The sequence below is a fragment of the Sorex fumeus genome, unplaced genomic scaffold, assembly GCF_029834395.1.
Source record: "Sorex fumeus unplaced genomic scaffold, SorFum_2.1 ptg000017l, whole genome shotgun sequence".
Lineage (NCBI taxonomy): Eukaryota > Metazoa > Chordata > Mammalia > Eulipotyphla > Soricidae > Sorex > Sorex fumeus.
The window spans coordinates 1679646-1702892 of NW_026606074.1; the positions used below are offsets into that span (position 1 = coordinate 1679646).

At 65.8% G+C, this 23247-nt stretch overlaps 1 protein-coding gene across 1 annotated transcript; it reads right to left on the minus strand.

Moving 5' to 3' along the window:
• Window positions 1–1400: 1400 nt before the first annotated feature.
• On the minus strand, window positions 1401–20652 carry GLRA1 (glycine receptor alpha 1). Its single transcript, XM_056112270.1, has 9 exons — window positions 20263–20652; window positions 9529–9656; window positions 7626–7693; window positions 3822–4045; window positions 3366–3448; window positions 3070–3207; window positions 2772–2986; window positions 2533–2679; window positions 1401–1732 (listed from the first exon to the last, which is right to left on the minus strand). The coding sequence occupies exons 1-9, from the start codon at window positions 20316–20318 to the stop codon at window positions 1448–1450; spliced, it is 1344 nt and encodes a 447-aa protein (XP_055968245.1). The 5' UTR covers window positions 20319–20652; the 3' UTR covers window positions 1401–1447.
• Window positions 20653–23247: the final 2595 nt, after the last annotated feature.

The following is a 23247-nucleotide window of genomic DNA, read 5'->3' on the forward strand; positions in this document are numbered from 1 at the left end:
GCCCCAAGAGGACCTGCGATGTGAATGGCACTGCCTGAGCATGTGACGGTCAGGGAGGCCGACTCAGGGCGCAGCTTCCTGGATGCCACACACACAGGCCTCTGCCGCTGGCTCAGTGGTGGCGCCCTCTTGGGTCTGTGCCCACAGGGGCAGTCTGTGGAGGGACACAGCTTCTTGTCCGTGGCTGGGCTCCGGCTGCCTTCCCGGAGCTCAGGAGCGGAAGCAGGCTGGTGGGATGGTGGACGGCGTGGGTGGTGGCATGGGTGGCAGGCTCTGTCCCGTCCTATGTGGCCTTCGGCTTCTCAGCAGGGCGGCAGGGGTGTGCAGGCTCGGCTGCAGTGGAGGGCGGTCCCTGGTGGGTCGAAGGCCCCGGAGAGACGCGGGCTGTGGGTCTCCTGCAGCCTGAGGGCTTGCCGGGCTGGGCTCAGGCGTCCCCACGTTCTCAGCTGTGTCCCTGCTCACTCTGCCTCCAGGAAGAGGGTGGCCATGTGCTCCCCGCACAGGTGCCGGGACCCCTACACTCTGCAGGTCCGGCCCCTCCCAGGGCCCGTGTGGGCCCCGGCCACGCTCTGTCCTGCCCGCGGGCTCTCGCTCTGATGTCCAGCGGGAGAGGAACCACGGCTTTCATGCTGGCACACCGTTCCTTCCTGCAGGCTTCTGGTGAGCAGCAGTGAGCTGGGAGAACCTTCCGGAACCTCGTCCCCACCCCCAGCGCCCCTCCCTCATGCCCCTGGACATTACTGCCTGGCCAGCACTCGCTCCACTGCTGCCTGCCTCTACCTGCTGCCTTTCTGCCTGTCTCTCTTGGCTGTCTCTGCCTGACCCTGCCTGTCTCTGCATGCTGTCTCTCTGCCTGTCTATCGGTATCGGCTGTCTCTGCCTGACTCTGCCTGTCTCTACCGCCTGTCTCCATCAGCTGTCTGCCTGTCTCTATCGGCTGTCTCTGCCTGTCTCTGCCTGCCTGTCTCCAGGCCTCTTCCTGCCCGGTCCCCTCCGAGCGATAGTCACTTGAGCCCTGGGCATGCCTCCCTGAACACTCCCAGTTGCAGTTCTAAGAAATTCTCCAAAAAATAGACATTTGAAAAAGTGCATCAGTGTATACTCTAGCTGCATATTGTCTGAGATTATTACTTTTCCTAACCGTAAAAAAGATTGCATATCGCCCATCATCGTGAGGAACTGGGGGGTGGGGGGTGGGCGGGGGGGCGGTGCAAGCAGCAAGGAGGACGCTCGGCAGCGCTCGGACCCGGGCGAGGACCCCACTCCCTTCCCGCGGCCCCTGCCCCCGCCCGTGCCCGCCGAGGGGACGCGGAGGGGAGGGGCGGGCGGGCGGGCGGAATGGGGGGACACGCCACAGCCAAGCAAGCTCGGTGACTGTCTCCGCGGGGGCCGGGCGGGGTGGGCGGGCGCCAAGCGGGAGGTGCGCCCGGCCCCCGCGCCGTGCCCGTCACTGGTTGTGCACGTCCTCGCGGCGCACGATCTTGTAGATGATCCAGTAGAACATGTTGAAGATGAGGAAGGCCATGGGGAAGCCGATGCGCGACACCTTGTCGATCTTCTTGGCGCGCTGGATGAAGAGTTTGCGCATCTCCTCGGGGGTCTTGGAGGGCGCCGGCGGGTTGGCCGAGCTGCTGTTGGGGCCCTTCACCGAGATGCCGTCCTTGGCCTGCAGGCACGCGGGGCCCATCCCGTAGGCCGAGAAGTGGAAGCGGCCCTCCCCGGCCTCCTCCTCCTGCAACACACACGCTGCTCGCCCAGCCGCTCTGCGCGGCCCCGTGGCCCCCTGTGCGGGCCGGGCCCCGCGTGCACGCTCAGGGGGCTCCCCCCCCCCAGATGTCCCGGCTCCCTCCTACCCCGTCCCCACTCGGGGCGGTGGCTCTGCGGGGCTGGGCCCCCTGAGACTGGCCCTCCTACCCCAGCCCTGCAGTGGGTGGGGACGTGCCTGCCCAGGGATCTGGGGGGCTTTGGGGCAATCTGAAGTGGTCTGTGTGCACGCACATGTGTATATGTGTTCATGTGTCGTGTGCGTGTGCATACATACGTGCATGTGTCATGTGCGTGTGTGCATGTGTGCATGCGTGCGTTATGTGTGCGTTGTGCGTGATGTGCATGTGTACATGTGTGTGCGTGTGCGTGCCTGTGTGTGTGCCTGTGTGATGTGCGCTGAGCAGGCCTGCAGTTCCCCTTCTCTCCAGCAGGCGGCAGGGCACGGCCAGGCTGGCACCTCCAGAGGGCCCTGGGGTCCAAGGACTTCTCTCGGGCTAGCTGAGGAGAAGCCCAGCCCGGGCACCAGGAGCACCAAGCCCATCCCGGGCCCTTGGTTTGGGGCTTCACCCAGCAGTGCTGGGGGGTCGGTGGGTGCTGGGGACCGAGCCCAGACCTCGTGTGGCCAGGGGTGCTGGCCGCTGGGACCCCCGGCCGCGATCTGCAGTCTCCAGCCCCGGAGAGAGGGGTGCCCCCGCCCCTGCCCGCGGCGCACCTGGGACCCGCCCTCCCCCAGACCGTCCCCCTCCCCCCCTCCCCCGGCCCCACCTTGTGGTGCCTCCTCTTCCTCCGGAAACGCAGCAGTTCCTTGTGCTGCCGGGACACGAAGTTGACGGCCGCATACTCGAGCAGGGCCGAGAAGACGAAGAGCAGACACACGGCCATCCAGATGTCGATGGCCTTCACGTAGGACACCTGCGGGCCGCAGCGTGCTGGCAGGCTCGGCCCCTCCCGGACCCCACGTTCCCGACCCCCATGCCCCGCTCCCGGGCCCGAGCCAGGGCTACCTTGGGCAGGGACGCGCGGGAGCCCGAGCTCTGGGTGGTCATGGTGAGCACGGTGGTGATGCCCAGCCCCACGCGCGCGGGCGCCGCGTCCATGTTGATCCAGAAGGAGATCCAGGAGAGGATGACGATGAGCAGACTGGGGATGTACATCTGGATCAGGTAGTAGCCCATCTGCCGCTCCAGGTGGAAGCGCGCCTCGATGCACGTGAACTTGCCTGCAGGGCGGCCGGGCTTAGGGGCTGCGGGGACCCTCCCGGTCACCCGCCCCCCGGGGCATGGGACACGCGGCGGGACCCACCCGTGTTGTAGTGCTTGGTGCAGTAGCGAAGGTCTTTCTCCTCCTTGAGGATGAACTGGGGCAGCGTGAGCCCGTCGGCCACCTGCACGGCCCCTTGCTCCTGCCACTCGAAGATCAGGTCGTTCATGGTGTAGCCGACTGGGGGTGGGGGCAGTGGGGGGCATCAGTGGGGCCTCCACACAACCCACCCGTCCCCCCACCCCCCGCTGCCCAGCCAGGTCAGCTCACTCCCCTGACTCCTGCGCCTGGACTACCCTGAGCACCCCCAAGGCCCCTCGGGTGGGTCTGGGACTCACAGCTCTCGAGCTGCATGATGCATGTCTGCACGTCCATGGGGAAGTTCTTCAGGTCCATGGGGCAGGCCAAGGTCAGCGTGATTCTGCAGGGGAAGGGCACGGTTGCTCGGCGAGCACTCCCACCCTGGGATGGGCTCTGGCTACCCTGCTGCCACTCATGCCAGGAGCCCCGTGGGCACAACAGTGTTCACCGGATGCCACAGAGTGCGTCCAGCCCTGCCCATCCGCCGGACACCACAGAGAGCGTCCAGATTGCCCACCCACTGGACGCTATAGTGTGTGTTCCTCCCTGCCCACCTGCTGGACTCTGTAGAACACGTCCAGCCCCTGTCCACCCGTCGGATGCTGCGGAGCGTGTCTAGTCCCTCCCTGGCTGCCCACTGGATGCCTCGGAGAGTGTCAAACCCCTGCCCACCCCCCCGGATGCCGTAGCGTCCAGCCCTGCCGCCCGCCCACCGGATGCTGTAGAGCACGTTGCCGTTGCGTGAGATGCGCAGCAGCTTGTTGTCGGTGGTGATCTCGTGGAAGTGCGCCCCCTTCTCGTTGGCGAAGAACAGGTCAGGCTTCCAGATGGAGTCCAGCATGGAGGGGTCGAGGTCCAGCGAGTCGTCAGGGTACTCGTTGTAGGCCAGCCGGGGGTCGTTCCACTGCTGCCGCAGGAAGATGTTCACCCTGTAGTCCTGGGGACACAGCGCTGCGTCGGGGGCGGTGCCGGCTTGAGCAGCGCCCCCTGGTCTCCGGCCACACTCTGGGAGGGGTGGGCGCTGGGCAGTGCCTGTCCAGCCCTGCCCAGCCCTGCCGGCCCCCCGGAACTGAGGCTGGCAGGAATGCCCGGGAGCCTCTGGGCTAGTAGCTGTGTCCAGCTGAGGGCAGGGCAGAGTGGACACTGAGGACAGGAAAGGGGCTCCGAGCGTGCCCCCCGGGAGAGGAGGCGTGAGCCTGGCCAGGGCACAGCTGTCCTGCTGATGCGTCCCTCCTGGACATGAAGTGGGAGGGGCTGAGCTGTCCTGAAACCAGTTCATTCCCGGGCCCAGGACTGTCCTGCTGCAGGGTCTTCGGTCACCTCTTTCTCTCAACTCTCCTCTCTCTCTCTTTCTCGTCATCTCACTCTCAGACTGTCGTCTCTTTGTCTCTTTCTCGCTTTCTCTCTCTTTCCTGTTTTGGCTTTATTTTGGGGTCAGGAATCACTCTTGGCTGTGTTTGGGGGGAGCGTATGGGGTGCCGGGGTTCGAGCCCCAGTTGGCTGCACACAAGGCAGACACCCCGTGCACTGTGGTACCGCTCGGCCCTTCTTTCCCTTTCATCTTTCCTTCCTCCCTCACTGCCCGGCAGTGCTGTCCCACCTCGGGCTGAGCTCAGGGGGTCGGACCTTCTGGGCCCCCCAAGGCCGAGTCTCAGCCTGCGTCTGCTCCCCGACTTCATGCCCCAGCTTGGGTCTGGGCCCCTGAGCACAGAGACTGAGGTGCTGGGGTCCCTCTGGTGAGGTGCCCCTTGGGTATCCCTGTCTGGGGCGGGGGGGTCAGGCTGAGACCCACTTTGCTGCTGGGCTGTGGGTTGGGGACAGTGGGGCAGCCGTCACCCGCACGGGTCCAGGGAGCTGCCGTGAGCATTGCTGGCTGAGCCGAAGCGCATGTCGGGTCTGCTGGACACACCGGGCCGGTGTCAGCCAGGCCAGGGGCCAGGGGCTCCATCCGCATGGGTGGTGGGGAGCAGGGAGGAGCAGTGGGTCCCCCTGTGCAGACCTGCGGGGCCTGTGGGAGCCGGGGAGCAGGAGCTGGTCTCGGGCGGACCCCAGCTCCGCCAGGGAGGGACCGTGCCCTGGAGAGCCCTGGCCTCGGGGCCAGCCTCCGGTGGGGGACCCTGATGCCCACGCGGGCTCAGCTGAGATGAGGGAGGGTCAGGCACCGAGGCTGTGTCCCCCTCTCAGTCTCTGCCCTCTGGACCTCCATGGCCACGGGGCAGGCCCGGGGCTTAGCACGGGCTTCGTGCCAGGGACCCTTCCCCACAACCTCATGCCTGAGAGGAAGGGGCGGCTGGGGGAACATGAGGGGCTGAAGGGCTGGGGTGTCTTTGAGGGACAGGGTGTCCGTGAAGGATATCTGTGAGGGGCAGTGTGTCTGTGATGAGCAGGGTGTCTTTGAGGGGCAGCATGCCTGTGAGGAGAGTCTGTGAGGGTCAGGGTATCTGTAGGGGGTGTGTGTGAGGGGCAGCGTGTCTCTGAGGGGTGTCTGTGAGGATCAGGGTGTCTGTGAGGGATAGGGTGCCCATGAGGGTTGTCTCTGAGGGGTGGGTGTCTGTGAGGGGGTCTGGGGATTGGGGTTCTGAGACATGCCTGGCTCTGCTCTGTACCCCAGCTGTGTGAGGGGTGAAGCAGGTTCTTTCTCAGCGTGGACCCCAAGCCCCCTGTCATTCCCCGAGACGCAGCTGTGCAGCGGGGGCTTGGCTGAGGAGATGCGGCCCCACTGAACCGGGCGCTGCTGTTCCTGTCCCCAGGTGACTTTGCTCCCTGCCGTGCTGTGGGTTTGGGCCCCTGACATCCGACTGCTCAGGAGCTGAGGACACGGTTGAAGGATGTGGGACCTCTGTGCCGGCCCAGGCTGCCGCATGTGCACACACAGATGCATACACACTCACACGCACAGACTCACAGACACACACAGACACACATACAGACACACAGACTCACAGTCATACACACACAAACATAGACACACATAGATTCATACACACAGACGCAGGCACACGAGACTCAGAGACTCCGAGAATCAGACATAGATGCACACAGACTCCCAGACACAGACTCACAAACAGGCACACAGACACAGACAGACTCTTGCACACAGACAGACACAGATCCACACAGACCCACAGACTCAGATACAGACTCATACACACAGGCACACAGACACAGACTGACTCTTGCTCGCGGGCACAGACACATAAACACACAGACACAGACTCACAGAAACACACAGACTCACACAGAATCACACACACAGACTCATAGACACACATGGATTCACAGACACACACAGGCTTATAGATACACATAGACACACACAGACTCAGACACAAGGACACACAGGTGCATACATAGACTCACAGACACACACAGATTCACAGACGTACACATACTCACGAACACAGACACACACACAGACTCACAGACACAGAGACACACACAGACTCACAGACAGAAACAGACTCAGACACACACAGACTCAGACACACAGATACGCATAGACACACACACAGACTCACAGACACGCGACTGTCGGACACACACCCGCACATCCTGTCTCTCGGGAGTTGCCGCGTGTCCTCGATGGCCCCAGCGCGGGCACACATGCAGCTGGCTCTTCTCGGCCAGGCAGACACCTCCCACACTTACCTCGCCCACGACACCGCGCACTCGCTCTGCGGTGCCACGTGCGTTCGTGCCACGCAGCTGCGCGCTCACAGCCACACTCGCTCACAGCACACGGCACCTGCAACCACAGAAACACGCGTGCTCGCCGCCTCCTGCAGGCCTCGCGTCTGCACACTCAGCCACAGCACACACGTGTGCACGCACGGGGGGGGGGGGGGGCAGGTGCCACTCTGCCCTGGCCGGGGGGGGGGAGGGGCCCCGGCGCTTGCCCAAGCCAGTGTGTGTATGGGGAAGCGCCGTTTTCTGAGCTGATGCTTTTGACAGTCCGGCCTGGAAGCTGCAGCTCTGGGCTGCGTCCCTGCAGGCCTGGTGTGAGGAGGGGGTGTTCTCCAGGGTGGGGGGCAGGGGGACACACCTGCGGCCCACCCCGCCCCCAGCAGCCCCCTCCTGCATCTCAGGGCATTTGCCATCAGGGCTGCGGAACCAGGAGTTAAAGCACCCAAGTGTTTGGAATGGCTGGTGTGGCCTTGGCTCACTGAAGAAAGGGGAAAGGAGGAGGAGCCCTGAGGGAAGGCGGGTGGGGGCGGGGGGGTCCCTCATTCCCACATGCTCTCGGCTTCCTGTCCTCAGAGGTGAGCGCCAGCCCAGTTCCTCTGTGGGCCTGGTGCTCGAGCTTCTGACCCGGAATTGTCAGCCAGTGACGAGTGCTGGTGGCGAATGCTGGTGGCCCTTGGGGCGCCGCCCCCAACCCCTGGGCCTGTCTGGCTCTTGGGGGGCCATATCCGGTGCTCCCAGTGGTGCTTGGGCACCCACCGAGGGTGGGCTGTGTGCCTGGCAGCACCTGAGCTCCCAGCAATGTCCCCTGGTGCGGGGGTGGGGGTGTCACTCACCATGGTGGTCTCGGCGATGGAGCCAAAGCTGTTGATGAAAATGTTGCAGCTGACGTTCACGGGGGGCCCTGTGTGTGGGGGGGATGCTCGCTCAGCCTCAGCCCACCACGCCCGGCCCATGTGCAACCCCTGCCCCCTCGCCCACCCCGGGCTGCCAGCAGCTGACAGACCCTCAGCAGCCCCTTTCGGGACAGCCTGGGAATTGCAGCTCGGGGGGCGTGGGGCTGTGTGAGGGTGTTGGTGGGCACCTGCCGGGCACGGCGGCTGAGCGTGCCTGTCTCGCAGCCGGGACACCTCTGAGCCAGAGCTCAGGGGCGTGCACTCTGCCCCGTCTGTCTGTCTGTCTGTCCATCCAGGCTGCCACTGCACACAGAGACCGGCCAAGGGACGGGGGGCCCCTCACCATGGCCCTGGGTCTGGGCAGGGGCCGCTGAGTCCGAGTCCAGATTTGCTCCTTGCCCATGGAGCATCAGGTAGGCTTGGGGGGACGAGGTCGTGGCCCAGGGAGGCCACAGGGTGATGAGGAGCGCTGAGGTCAGCCCTGGCCTTGCCCGAGGTGGGCAGGAGGCAGCAGGCTGGGCGCAGGGCACGTGGAGAGCTGGTCGGGGCGGCCTTGGGGGCACCGCGCCCCTCTCGCTGTGTCTAGCTCTCAGCCCCCTGTGGCACCCAGGGCTTCCTCCCAGCTCTGCACTCAGGGATCACTCCTGGCTCCATGCTCATGTGGGGTGCTGGGGATCGAACCCGGGTCAGCCGCGTGCCAGGCCAGTGTCCTCCCCCTGCGCTTCTCCTCAGCCCCCACCCAGTCTTCTCATGGGGCGGCGGTCACTGTGCTGACCCGGCTAGCTCCCCCTCTAGGAGATCTGGGCGGGGTGAGAGTGTCCCCAGGCCCAGCCCACCTGGCCAGTGCATGTCCGGTCCTGCATGCGTCCCTCCCTCTCCTGCCTTGGCAAGAGCCACAGGAAGCGTGTTCTGGCGGGGCCCTTAGTGCCCAGTTGGGCACCCTGGCGCTGGGTGCCCCCCACCTGCCACCATAGGAGGGCCTGGTGAGTGTCCAGCCAGCCAGGAGCGGCCAGCGGTGGAGGGAGGCAGCTTCCAGCGTCTCGACTCCTTGCCAAAGGGGCGTGGTTGGGGGCCTCTCTGGGGCTGGGGCTCGGGCCAGCTGCCTTGGGGCCCCTGAGGGCCCTGCCGCCGTGACCTCCACACTCATGTCCCCCTCAGGAGAGGCGCTGCCCCAGCCGCAGACGCTGTGTGCTTGGCTGATTGGGTCTCGCTCTCTGGGCAGGGGGCGCCTGACCCAGGGGCAGGGTGGGCCCAGACCCTGGGGGTTCTCCTGGGTCAGCAGGCTGAGCTGGGGGGGCAGCCCCCAGCCTGTGGCTCAGGATGGGCCCCCCTCGGCCCCCAGCGGCTTAGGACTGGCTGTCACGGGCCCTGGGGTGCCCCCGCCTCTCCCGCACACGCCCATCACACCCCACTCTGAGGGGCTCAAGTGTGGGCCGGCAACCGCCACCTTGGAACAGGCGGAAGGGCGGAAGCCTGTGCCAGTGATGTGGGTGGGCGGGACTCGGTGCAGGGCACCTACGGCCGGGAAAGACCCCACCTGCCTCTCCTGTCAGGTGTGGGGGGTGGCCTCTCACATCCTGGCCGCAGAGGCTCAGTGGGGGTGGGGGGAGCAACACTAGCCCTGCAGAGCCCCCCGGGCAGTCGGGACCAGTGGGGCCATCCCTTCCTTTTTCTTGGTTCTTTTTTTTTTGGGGGGGGTCACATCCAGTGATGCTCAGGGGTTACTCCTGGCTCTGCACTCAGGATTTACCCCTGGCGGTGCTCGGGGGACTGAACCCAGGTTGGCTGCATGCAAGGCAAGCACCCTCCCCGCTGTGCTACTGCTCTGGCCCCCTGGCCCTACCTTTAAAGTTGGGCCTGATCCGGGCATCGTACCCCGACGTCCGTCCCATGAGCTTGTCCAGGAAGTCCGAGGGCGACATGGCTTTGGGCGTCGAGCGTGCGGCGTCCGCCTCTATGGAGGCCGCCAGGCTGTGGGGAGAGGAGGACGGTGGGAGCCTGCACCCACCCTGCTTTCCCCACCCCAAGAGGGCCCAGAACGGCCCCTCTCGGTCCCCAGGGAAAACACTGGGAGATGCTGAGGGGAGGGGCTCACTCAGCTGCCTCTGCCGGCTGCCACAGGGAAACTGAGGCATCGCCGTGGCACAGCAGAGGGCTCGAGCAACTGTGGGAAGCATTTCTCCTCAGCCGCCCGGCCAAGGTGCTGGTCAGAGCGGGAACAGTGGGGGACAGGCGACCCCGTCCCTGGGCACAGTGGCTGGCCAAGGCTGGGACACTCGTGTCCGCTCCCTGGTGCGGCCTGGAGAGAGCAGGGCTGGCCATGGCTGGGGGTGCCCGGGGGTGTCCTGGGCAAGGACAGGGCACAGTGTGGTGTGCGCTGGTGTGGGGGGCTTGGGGGGCGCTGAGTGTGCATGAGTGTGTGCATGTGTGGGGCAGGAGTGTGACCGGTGAGTGCATGAGAGCACGTGAGGGGGTGTGTGAGCGTGTGTGTGCACAAGACCACCTACGCGACTGGTGTCAGTGTGTGTGAGGATCCGAGTGTGAGTGGGTTAGTATGTGTGTCAGTGTATGTGAGAGTGGGTCAGTGTGTGTGTCTGTGTGTGAGAGTGGGTCAGTGTGAGTGTGAGGTTCTGAGTGAGTGGGTCAGTGTGAGCATCAGTGTGTGTGTGTGAGGATCTGAGTGTGAGTGTGTGAAAGTGGGTTAGTGTGAGTGTGTGTGAGTGGGTCACTGTGTAAGTGTGTGTGAGTGTGAGTGGGTCAGTGTGTGTGTGTGAGGATCTGAGTGTGAGAGTGGGTCAGTGTGAATATCAGTGAGTGTATGTGTGAGAGGAGAGTTGTCAGAATGTGAGTGTGTGAAAGTGGGTTAGTGTGAGAGTGTGTTTGTGACAATCTGTGGGAGAGTGGGTCAGTGTGAGGGTGTGTGTTTGTGAGGATCTGAGTGTGAGTCTGTGAGTGTAAGGATCTGAGTGTGTGTGAGTGGGTCAGTGTGTCATTGTGTGTGTGGAGATTGAGTGTGAGTAGGTCAGTGTGAGCATCTGTGTGTTAGCACCTGAATGAGTGTGAGAGTGGGTCATTGTGTCTGCATGTGTGTGAATGCTCAGTGTGTCTGTGTGTATGAGAGTGGGTCAGTGTGTGTGTGAATGGGTCAGTGTGAGTGTCAGGTGTGTCTGCGTGTGTGTGAATGGGTTAGTGTGAGTGTCAGGTGTGTCTGTGAGGGTGTGAGAATGCATCAGTGTGTCAGAGTGTGTGTGAGAGAGAGAATTGGGTCAATGTGAGAGTGTCGTGTTTATGTGTGTGAGGGTGTATGTGTGTGAGAACAGGTCAGTGTGAGAGTGTCGGTGTGTGAGTCTTGAGTGTGTGTGTGTGTGTGTGTGTGTGTGTGTGAGGGGGTGAGGGAAAGAGTGAGTGACAGAGGGAGAGGGAAAGAGATGCAGAGAGAGCAGGAGGAGAGAGAGCGAGGGAGAAGGAGAGAGAGCGAGGGAGAGGCGTGGCCTGTCGTTCCTCTTTCTGACCAGGGCTGGCTGGTCCCTCAGCCACTGTCCCCGCAGCATCCCTGGGAGCACCATGAGCGAGCAGCCACCCTGCCACAGACCCCCCTGCCCCCCGGTCTGCCCCCCAGCCTGCTGGAGCTGGCCTCGGGACAGGCTGCCGTGGGGAGCCATCTGAGCCGACGGACACTCTGGCAGTGCTGGGGTGCCAAGGGGCTCGCCCACACCAGGCCTGAGCTCTAAGCTCTCCTGCCCTCCTGGGTACATCCAGGGACCTGAGCAATGCCACCGGGCTGCTCTGTGGGACCTGGCGGTGCATTCTTGGGTGCCGGTGTCCCATTATCACCACTTCTGCTCCCCCTTCTGACTGCTGCAAGGAGCCTCCCCATCACCCCTGCTCTCGGACACGGAGCTTGGAGTTGTGGTCACCGGGCGATGGGGTGAGTGTCGGTGTCCGTGAGCCCCCGAGCCAGCCCCCAGCCCCAACCTCTCGGGCCCCGAGTGGACAAGGCGGGGAGAATGAGGCTGGCCGGCTCAGCAGTCCCTCTCGCCACCCATGAGTAGTGCCCAGGCCTCCGCCGGCTCACTGGGCTGAACCCCGGAAGTGGGGCTGGCACCACAGGCTGTGGGGTTCCACCTGGCGTGGACTGGACAGCTGGACCTCAGTGCCCGCTCCCAGCACCTGCTCTGGGAGGTCCGTCCTGGTCCTGGCCAAGGGCTTCCCGCAGACCCCAGCCACCTGTCCTTTCATGACCTCTTTCTGACCACAGGAGAAGGGGTTCAGGTAGGGGTAGTGAGGGCAGCTTGGCTTAGGGCAGAGGGCCTGGAGGAGGGGTCTGGGCTAAGACCGGGAGGGTCGGCTGGGGGGGTTGGGGAGGGAAGGGTTCCCGGGGTGGAGGATGAGCTGAACTTGACTCCTCAGCCTCGGCTTCCCACGTTTGTCCTCAACTGCAGTCACCTGGGGAACCGGGTGCAGATGGCCCGAGTGGGGGGGGGGGGTTGGCTGGGTCAGGTGGGAAGCGAGGCCCTTGGCAGGGCTGCAGGCCAACAGCTGGCTCCCTGGGCAGCTGTGAGCTGGGTTTGATTTGATTGCAGACGGGCTTAGGCTGAGCTCACGTTGGGTTAATCCCCCCTTTCCACCTGCCGGAGCCCCTCAGAGCCGCCCCCCCATCCGCGCTGCTGAGGGGACTGGGAGTTGGGCCTCAGTTCTCTGCGTGCTCCCTGTGGCTGCAGGCCGGGCCGCCCAGCCAGGCACACGCCTCCAGGACCACCATCCCCAAGGACTCAGAGCCTGCGGCCGCGCCCCCTACAGCGGCCTTAGCCCAGGGCGCTCTGGGAAGAAGCCACGTCCCTCGCTCACCCCTGTAGGTGCCTCTGCCCACTGCTCTTCTTTCAAGGGTGGGGGCGCCCGTGGGAGCTGGGGGTCGGCTCCAGCGTGGGGGGCATAGCGCGGCTGTGCAGCTGTTTCAGGGACCCCTCAGCCTCAGCGCAGGTGTTGTTTTGGATTTATTGGCGTGGCCCAGGCGGTCACGACAGGCTCCCATGGACAGTCCCTCCTCGGCCGGCCAGCCCTCCCACACCTCTCGACGTGTTCCCGGGCTGGGGCGGGGCCGGGGGGAGAGGGGCTGCCCTCTGCGTCCCCCACCCCACCCAGGCTCCAGGCCATCACGTGTCGGGTGGCCGGTGGATCCCCAAAGGAAAGTGCAAGCGGTTCCCTCAGTCAAAGCAGAGACTGGTGGGGGTCTCCACGCGCCCCCCGCACCCCACGTTCCGCTCAGGAGGCTTGGGGCTGCCTGGGGGCTGCGCCCGAGTCCCCTCGTAGCTGGGCGGCCTGGGCGGTGGGCGCCTGCAGGGCGGGGAGGGGCATGGGCCCGGCCTGCACCCTAGCCGCCCCTCAGCACCGCGGGCACCCGGTGCCCCGTCCGAGACCGCCGGGGGACAGGTCACCACTGGCCTGATGCGGGCGCAGCAGTCCGACGTCTGCTTAGACCTGCCTCTAAAGCGGGGGCGCGCACACGGAGACCGGCTCAGCGCTGATTGGCTGTGAGCTGTGGGCGGAACCCTGTGGTCATGAGCGCTTAGCTCGGATTGGTTACAGGATGGGGGGGGTCGCCCACGTGGGAACTCAACTCTGATTGGTTGTGGAATAGGGTGGGGTTCTACCCACGTGGAAGCTCAGCTCTGAATGGTTACAGGAGATGGGTGGAGTCTGGCCAACGTGGGAGCTTGGCTCTGAGAGGCTTTGGGTGATAGGCGGGGCTCTGTTCCCATTGGAACTCAGCGCCGATTGGCTGCAGGGTGGGCGTGGAGCCGTTCGTATGAGTTCATCTCTGATTGGCTGTGGGATATGGGTGGAGCCCTAGTCACCTGGGAGTTCATCCCTGATTGGCTGTGGGATATGGGCGGAGCCCTAGTCACCTGGGAATTCCTCTCTGATTGGCTGTGGGATATGGGCGGAGCCCTAGTCACCTGGGAGTTCATCCCTGATTGGCTGTGGGATATGGGCGGAGCCCTAGTCACCTGGGAATTCATCTCTGATTGGCTGTGGGATATGGGCGGAGCCCTAGTCATCTGGGAGTTCATCTCTGATTGGTTGTGGGATATGGGTGGAGCCCTAGTCACCTGGGAGTTCATCTCTGATTGGCTGTGGGATATGGGCGGAGCCCTAGTCACCTGGGAATTCATCTCTGATTGGCTGTGGGATATGGGCGGAGCCCTAGTCACCTGGGAGTTCATCTCTGATTGGTTGTGGGATATGGGTGGAGCCCTAGTCACCTGGGAGTTCATCTCTGATTGGCTGTGGGATATGGGCGGAGCCCTAGTCACCTGGGAATTCATCTCTGATTGGCTGTGGGATATGGGCGGAGCCCTAGTCACCTGGGAGTTCATCTCTGATTGGTTGTGGGATATGGGTGGAGCCCTAGTCACCTGGGAGTTCATCTCTGATTGGTTGTGGGATATGGGCGGTGCCCCAATCACCTGGGAGTTCAGCATCTATTGGCTGTGGGGTGTGGCTGAGCCCTTTCCCACGGGGGCTCAGCTCCGATTGGCTGTGAGCTGTGGAGCTCAGCTCAGATTGGCTGTGGGGTGTGGGTGGTGCTGGAGTGCTCAGAGCGCTCGGATTGGCTGTGGGAAGGTGGCGCTCAGCTCGGATTGGCTGTGAGCTTGGAACCCTGTTCCTCTGGGTCTCAGCTCAGGTTGGCTGTGGGGCGTGGGTCCGTCGTCTCTTTCCTTCTTTCCCGGGTGTAGGAGGCAGGGCGCCGTGGTGCGCTTGTCCCTCCGCTGTCCCTCCGCGGGTCCTGGTGCGGAGAGTGGGGCAGGCGTCCTGCGTGCACCCGGGGCCCTGTGGTGGGGCGGCGGCGAGCGGGCCTGGCGGGCCAGGCGACAGTCGGCGCTGTCCACGGCGCTGTCCCGTGGGCCGTCCTCCCTGCTCCTGCGTCTCTCCGCGTGGTCACTGTGAGTCCGCTGGCTCGGGTCTTGGTCGAGGCACGGCCAGCTTCTCCCCGCTCCTGCAGCCTCTCGCTTCCTGCAGTCTCGCCCAGGGCTGCACTGTGGCCCTGGCCCTGCCCTCCCGCTCACTCCCCCGGGAGGGACGCTGCGTGAGCAGGGGAGGGGGAGGTTGCTCCGTTCTGCGGGCCAGGCCAGGGCCAGTGCTGCCGTGTGTGGTCCCCAGACTCCGCCACGCCGGACAGAGTCCCACATGACCAGGATAGGCCATGCAAGAGGCGTGTCTGCGGAGCAGGGCAGGGGACCCCAGTCTGAGATGGTCCAGCAGATGTTGGCGTGAGGAAGGCAGCCGGCTGGACCCAGCCAGTCACCTGGCGGCCTCTAGTTGCTTGTGGCCCGTGGGGACCTTCATACTGCGTGGTCCAGGAGAGCCGTGCTCTGTCCAGTGTGGCTGAGGCCAGGGTGGGACTGTCTGCTCTGTGTTCAGATCCCACAGCTGCTTCCTTTCTCACAGGCCACGAGAGGCAGACTGCCCGCTGCATTTGTGCTCATGGCATACGCATGTGTGCCCGTGTGCAGCCTTGGTCCCCCATCCACACCACCCTCTGTTCTCTGTTGAGGGCAGGAGTTCCTTCTCATACCCTTGCTCCGGGGCTGGTGGAGCCAGCGTGGGTGAGGGGCTCTGCCGGGCCTGGGGAGTTGGTGGTGGTGGTCAGGCCTTGAGTGGTGGGGGACAGTGGCACCCCCACCCTGCCTGGTCTCAGGATGGGGGGAGGCACAGGCCTGGGCATGGGCAGAAGAGAGGCACCAGCAAGGCTCTCGGGACAAGGTGGGGACTGAGGCCCGTTGCTCTCTCCCCTCGGGGGAACCCCAGCTCCAACCCCACTGGGGCACAGCAGCCAAGGCCTCTCCAGGGGGTGCTTGTTTGAGGGGGCGGGGAGGATGGCCACATGGGAGGGCGTGGGGGATTGCGTGGGTTTGGGGTGCTCTGCCTGGTGCTGTCTAACCTTGAGGGCAGGTGCCTGCAGAGGTAGAGGGACAGGTTGGACCAGTGTCTTCCCGACTTGGGGTGCCTGCACCCCGAGTGTGGAGGTGCTGACCTGGGTACAGGGCGCCCCTCCTGAGTCTATCCCTGCCGTCCACCAGGGTCTCTTGGGAGGTGGGGGACGGTGGGACCAGGCCCCACTGCCGCATCTCAGTGGCAGATCCAGAGTGGCCAGGAGTCCTCCCTGCCCTCTCCTGCTCTGGGGACACTCCATGACCCCTGGGGGAAGGGACGAGAGGCTGACCCTGGGCAGTGGCGTGACTGTCCTCAGCTCCTGAAGGAATAGCTCAGACCCTGAGAGGTGCAGGGAGGGCACGGAATTGCCAAGGGTTAGCCCAGGAGGCTGACACAGTGCCAACTTGAGGGAGCTCAAGGGGTCACCCTGCCCTCCTGCCAGGCCTTGTGTGATGGCAGAGACCACCACCCCCCCAGACTGGGCCCTGTTCTGGGCCTGCGCATGACCCTGCCCACCTCTCTCCCCGCTGTCTCCCGGCCCCCTTCTGCCGCTCTGTGTCACACACACCCGGGCCCCCTGTCAGGGTCCCACGCGTTCTAGGGGCCCTGCGCTCCTCTGAGGATCAGGGATCCGAGGCGGAGCTGGCCAACCCGCTGTGGTTTCCGCTGCCTTGATGTGACCCCAGCCCTGCCCGCACCCCTGCACCAACCCTAGGCACGCACAGCCTGCCAGGGAGGGCGGTCTAGGTCTGCTCCCCGCCGCCCACCCCGCGGGGCTGCTCCCCTCTCCCTGGGGAAGGGGCAGCGTCCAGACCTTGGGCAGCCGCGCGGTGCCCGGCGTCCCTTGTCAGCGGTGATGGATGGCCCGTGGGAATGGGCCGTGAGAAACGCCGGTTCATGGAAGAGGCGCCTTTTGTCAGTGGAGGAGAAAGACAGGCGGGTCAGCGGGGGCGCAGGGGCCCCTCCGGCCCCTCAGCCCTGCCGGGGCACTGCAGGGATAGCTGTGGGGTTCAGGCCTCGGGTAGCCGCATCAGGGCCGGCCCGTGGGGGCTGGGCAGCCGCAGTGGACGACGAGCGAGCGATGGGCACAGCTCCTTATCCTTGGGCACTGCGGCAGCTCCCTGCACCCCACAACTGGGGAAACTGAGGCCGAGCATGACACCCCCTCCCCCCAGGCCATGGCCGGGGTCAGGGTTGCACATCTGCTGTCCTCGGGGCCAAGGGCAGCAGATGGAGAGATGGACACCAGGGCCAGTGCCTCCTACGTCTACCCGCTGACCAGGGGGGTGATTGGTGATGCCGTAGTTCTGCATGCCGGCGTGACCCGCCGGGTGAGGACAGCTCTGCAGTCAGCCTCCAGGCAGGAGAAGGGCCTGGATGCCCTGTCAGGGGACAGCCGCCCCTCTGCTGGGCGCCTCTGCCCTCTCACTTTCCTGGCACCACCCCGCGAGATCATATAGCACCCGCGGGCACAGAGAGACGCAGGCGCAGGGAAACAGGGATGTGTGGGCACAGGGCACAGGCACATGAGCACAGGGACATGTCGACAGGGCACGGGGAATCAGGACACGCGGGCACACGTCACAGTGGCCGTCACGCAGTGCAGTGTTGCTGGCAGTGGGGAGGCTGCTGGCCGGGGCGTCCCCTGCGCCCTCGGGCGTGGGTCTGTCTTTTTTTGGAGTCTGAGGTGGGTCCCCTGGAGGGAAGGGTCTGGCCAGGGCTGCAGGACACTCTCTGTGGGGGCCACTGCTCTGCATTGCCCCAGGGACCCTGGGTGAAGCCCCTCCTGCTGTCCCTTGCCCAAAGGCGTGCGGCCCCTCAGGGAGCGTGTCCCTGGGGACAGACCAGCCGCCCTTGACTCTTCCTCCAGGTCAGGTCCCACGTGACAGGCTCTGGGGTGAGGGGAGCAGGGAAGACTAGGGGGCAGAGCCCACTGTACTGCCAGCAGGCACGGGACCCCCCAAGCTCGCTCATGCCTTCGAGCAGGGGCGGTCTCATTCCCCGCTCAGGCAGACGCCCCTGCTGCAAGGTCTGGGTGACCTCCAGGCCGGGTCGGGCAGCATCTGTGAGGCGGGAGCAGACAGGGCCCGGGGGAGGGGGTGGTCTCTGGGGAGCCCCCAGGCTCAGGATTCCCTCCTCGCCTTTGTCCCCTGCCCTGGCCTCCCCAGGGAGTGAGCCTCACTCCCACACCTCCTGCTGGGGGATCCGGGCTCTTCGCGACCCCAGGGTGGCCGTCCCAGCCTGCGGTGTCCAGGCATGCATGAAGCAAGAGACTCTGGGGTCAGCCCTTCCTGAGCAGGCTCCTGTGGGGCCAGGGGGTGTGCGCGGGCCCCCATGCCAAGGCCTCCTACTCCCCGCCCTGGCAGGAGATAGAGGCAAACGGGGACGCATCACTCATTTCAGAACCCGCCGCGGCTCCAGCCTGTCTCCTCGCCCTGCGCAGGTGCTCGGGACCCCGCGAGGCTCCCCCTCTGCCGGCTACTGTCCCCCCTCGCTGGCTCAGGCACTCGGCGCCACGTTATCGTCTTGCTGCTGTATGCGGCTGCGGCTTCTGCGGCGGGCCGAGACTTTCCCGCCCCCCTGCTCCTGCTCACCACTGCCACGGAGCCTTTGGGAGAGCTGGGGGCCCCCTCGGTGCCTGTCCCCAGGGGTTGGGACTGTCTGCACGGAGCCTGCCCCCTGGCCGCCCGGCTCTGTCCACTGCGGCCTCTGCACGCTGCCAGGCCCAGACTCCACCACTGCTGCAACCTCACCGACAAGCCCAAGAACCAGAGAGTAAACGTGTCCCAGGCACAAAGGCCCCTGCCGCCCGTGGCCCTTTCTGTGTGACGCATCTCCCCAACCCCACATCATGTGTGTGTTTCTGGGTCTCCTTTGCGCCTCGGAGGCTGCCCTGCCGAGGTCCCCGGCACTGCCCCGCACCCTGTCTGTGGCCCTGGTGTTCCTCTGAGAGCTCGGAGTCGGCCTGACCTGGCACAGACCTGAGACGGGGTGGCTGGAGGCTGCCTGGGGCCACTGTGTGCCCAGGGAGGGAGCCCAGGGCATGGGGCAGGCCCTGGAGAGACAGTGGTGAAAGGCCAGGCAAGGGGGCACCACGGCAGAGAGGGGCAGGAGGGGCGCGGTGTGAGCCTGGCCCCTGCACCCGACCTGCTTTGGCCCCCGGGTGGGCCTGAGAAAGTTGCAGGCAGAGGCTTCCAACCGCATCCCCATGCTTGCCGCAGTCCACTGTGGTGACCGCGGGGGACACTTTGCTCTCCCATAGGTGCTGAGGGCTGACACGCGCCCGGCTGCCCACTGCTGGGCCCTGTGTACCAGGAGCCCGGGGCAGAGCCTGGGCAGAGCAGGGTCAGCTGTGGGGTTTGGAGCCCCGCCAGGGCTGCTCAGTGAAGGGCAAGGGTCTCGCTTCACCCTAGAGGCTGTAACAGGGGGCGGGCGCGCTCACCTGAGCCCCCCATGACCATCTGGCCAGCAGCTCGCATGCGGGCCCGCCGACTGCGCAACACGGAGAGACAAAAGCCCCCGTCCCCCACATAGTCTCACGCGGCGGGGGTGGGTTGGGGGAGGATTTGTTGTTTTGGGTGTTGATTTGGTTGTTCAAATGAGCGGGAGTGGGATTTTCCGAGGCCTGATAAATCCACTGCCAGTAAGGCGGAGAGGCAGGAGGCAGAGGAATGACTCCTTTAGGCCGCGCTTGCATGTGTGTGTGTGTGCGTGTGTGAGTGTGCGTGCATGTGTGCATGCACGCGTGCGCAGTGGGGGGAGTATTTTCCATAAACGAATGTGCCAGGAGCCCCTCTGGAAAGGGCTCGCCCACTGCCATCAGGAAGTGTGGGTTTCTCACCGCTGCCCGCAGCCGACCCGGGCTTGAGGGCCATGGGCAGGAGGACAATGGGGGGGGGGGGGATGTACATGCAGCCTCTGAGTCGGGTAGAGACTTAAATCGGGCATGGCAGGGTCAGGGTCTGCAGAACGCGGGAGGAGGCTCGGGGAGGTGAGTGGGGTATGAGGGAGTGAAAGTTTGAGGAGGGGAACCCGTCCCCATTCTGTCCTTACACAGTCCACCGCACTACTCCCCCCACACACACACCCCACTGCAGGCCCCTGCAGACCCCAGCCCCGCTGTGAAGCCAGGGCACAGACCCCAGGGTCCACACATCGCGGGGGTACCCGCAACCCCAGAGCAGTGGTCAGCAGCAGCAGGCGAGAAAGCCTGTGTGTGTGTGTGTGTCCGGAGCGGCAGTGGGTGAGTGCAACCTCCCTCGTCACCGCTAGTTGTCATTTGGCTCCCAGACAGGGGAGCAGAGGTTTCGGCACTGCGGTTAGAGAGAATGCAGCCTAATTAAGCGGAGTAACTCCCGTCGCCCCCCTTGCGTCCCGGGCCCCCTAAGGGCTGCTCTGCGGGGGGGCCTGGGGGGGCTGGGGCTGGGGTTACGCGGGCGAAGGGCAGCGAGTGACAGCAAACAGCCGCCCCAGAGCGGCCCCGGGCGCAGACCTCCACGCACCAGCCCCAGCCGGCCAGACGTCTGCGGGGCGGGGTGCGGCCGGCGGGGAGGCTGTGGGCCAGGCCGGCCCGAGCTGCTCGGCACCCCTCCCCCCCGGGGCCCCGCCACGCCGCCCCCCGCCCCGGCGCGCTCGCGCGTACCTGAAGAATACAATGGTCTTCCAGAGGTGGAGGCGCAGGGTATCCAAGCTGCACATTTTCCCGGGTCCTTGTGCTTTGTAGTCCACGAGTTCGGGGGGAGGACGGAAATGTTTCAAGTTGGCGCTTAGAAAACCCAGCCAGAGCTATTGCGAAAGGCAAAAGCCCCTCAAAAAAAAAGAAAGAAAGAAACCCCCGAAGAAAATCCACAAGGGTCCAGCGGCTCCGGGCTCGGGGTCCAGCGGCTCCGGGCTCAGGGTCCAGCCGCGCCGGGCTCGGGGTCCAGCCGCGGGCTCCCGGGTGGGCGGGCGCGGGGCGCGGGGCTGGACGCGGCACTTCAGGACCTCGGAGAGCGGCCGCGGGGTCCGCGCGGGCCGGGCGCGGGGCGCGGGGCGCGGGGCGCGGGGCGCGGGCGGGACGCGGCGCTTCAGGACCTCGGAGAGCGGCCGAGCCCGGCGCCCGCTCGGGGCCGGGGGCGCGTCCGTCCGTCCGTCTGTCCGGCCGGGGGGCCCTGCCGCTGGCCCCCGCTCCCGCTGGCCCCCGCCTCTGCCCAGACGTCCAGCTCCCGCGAAGCCCAGCCGCGCCGGGCCGAGAGGAGGACCCTGCAGCTGCGCGCGGGCCGGCGGCCGGCCGTGCTGCCGTCAGGCTGGCGCGTGGGGACCCGGCCCCCGGGCGCGTCCCCCGCCTGCGCGATCCCGCCTCCCCGTCCCCGCCGAGTAAGTTATGGGCGCTGCGGGGAGGCGCCCGCGGCCGGGCCGGGGGGTCCCGGGCTGCCCCGCGCCGTGGGCCCCGCGCCCGCAGCGCGCCCGGCGCGGCCCCGCGCCCCACTTTGTGACTGCATTAATTTAACAAACTGGCGGCGCGGGGAGGGCCGGGGAGGGGGCGGGCTATGCGGGCCCGGGCCGGGGGAGGGGGCGGGGAGGGGGGAGCCGGGGGGAAACTCCTCGGGAGCCTCGAACCCTCCCACTTGCGGCGCTCATTGGCCTGCGGCGGCCAGCGCGGGCGCCGTCCGCGGCCCAGCCAATGCGCGCGGGCCTCGCGCCGGGGTCCGCGCTCTCCGCGCGGGTCCCAGCTCCCCTCCGCTCTGCGGCCGGCCCGCCGCTGCCCCTGGCCGGAGCGCCCCGCGCAGGGCCGGGTCGGGGCGGGCGGCGGAGGGGCGCCCTGAAGGCTCTTGATAAAAAAAAAAAAAATTTTTTTTTTTAAACCAGGCAGGAGCCGACCCAGACCCCGACTGCCTGCAGCTGGGAAGTGAGCGAGAGGGGAAGGTAGCGCCGGTCGAGGAAGGGAGAGCCCCTCCCACCCTGTGCCCCCACCCCGCCCCGGCCCGAAACTGGGGAAGCCCCCACCCGAGCCAGCGCGCAGGGAGACCTGTGGGTCCCGAGCTCGTGGGGCCAGGCCTGCACTCGGGGGCCAGGGGCCAGCAGCTTCCCGGGGGCTTCCAGCCGCTTTGCTGCACCCCGGCCTAAGGAGCCAGGGGACCTGGCCGTGCTGCGCCCCACAGCTCTGGAAGTCCCTTCTCTGGGGTGTTTGGAAGAGTTCTTAGCTGCCCGTCGCTCCTAGCCCCGCCAAGGCCCTCGGTTCTCCCCAGCAGAGGAGAGGGAAGCCGGAGCCCCCATCCCCGGTGCTCCTGCCTTTGGCTCCGACACCGCAGACAATGACGGGCTGCTTAGAATTTCCGTCAGGTTTGGAGGAGAGCTGGGAAAGAGAATTTTGCCTTGGAAGTGGCTCTTCATTCGGATCTGATACAAACATCACCCATCTCCCTCTCCCTCTCTCTCCCTTTCTCTCTCCCTTTCTCTCTTCCTCTCTTTTCCCCTCTCTCCCCCTCCCTCTCTCTCTCTATGCATCTTTCTGCCCACCCAGCACTCACCTGTCCACCCACCCCCACCAGAAACTGGTCATTACGTATCCACCCGCTACACCTCCACCATCTCCCCCAGATCCTTACCGGCCACCTCCTGTGTGACTAGGTCTGTCCACGGAGGCGTGCCCCCCCGCCAGGGCCAAGGCAGCCTGGGCTGGGTGCGGGCCCCCTGTGCCCGCTGTGGAGGTGACTTCTGTGGCTGGGTGCGGGCGGGTGTGGTTCCTGGCCGTGGGCCTTTTGGGGGCGCAGCATGGGGGACTCGGGCCTCTGTCCTAGCACAGACCCCCTCATCCACCGCAGCCCTGAGCGCAGCAGCAGGGAGCCGCGGCTGGCCCGTGCAGGGCTGGGGGCCTGGGGGCCGCCTTCACTCCGGAGACAGGCTGGCCACAGCTGCTCCCTCTCTGCAGGAAGCCCCCCGGGCTGGGTCAAGCTGCTGGAGCTGTGTGGTGTCCAGGGCCCTGGTGGACAGCACGGCCCAGGGGTGTGTGTGATGGATAGGCCAGCCACGGGGGCACAGAGAAGCAGCTGGGGCAGCCGCGGGGGACGGTGAGGGCTGTGGGCTGGCCGCAGAGCCGGGACACTGGGACCACTGGTGAAGGGAGTGGGGGGAGGTCCAGGGGGCTGCGGTCTGAGGGGTCTGAGAGGCCCGGGAGGGGAGAGACGACAGTGCCTGGCTGTGCCGCCCGCAGCGGCCTGGAGGGAGCAAAAGGCTTGGCAGCCGGCCAGTAGCCAAGAGCTGGATTCCCCCCCCCCCCCCCCGCACCGGCCCCCGCTCCGAGCATCTCCGGGAGGGCCCCTCCATCCTGGAGGGCTTGGAGCTGAGGAGTAACAAGATGTGACTTAACATCTTAACGAGATTAGCCGGCTGCTGTGTTTGGCATAAAGGTGCAGGGCGGGGAGGGAGCACTGCCAGGCTGGGAGCACTCCAGGACTCGCTCCTTCCCCACTTGCACTTACAGGTGAGAACCACTGGCCCAGGCTGGGGTGGGGCATGCGGCCTCGGAGCCCTTGGTGCCAGGGATGCCACAGGCCAGGGGGTCTGGAGGTGGGGAGGCCAAGTGAGCTTTTGAGGGGGCCCTGTGGGCACGGGCAAATACCAGCCTTGGGCCGGCCGCCAGGAGCGG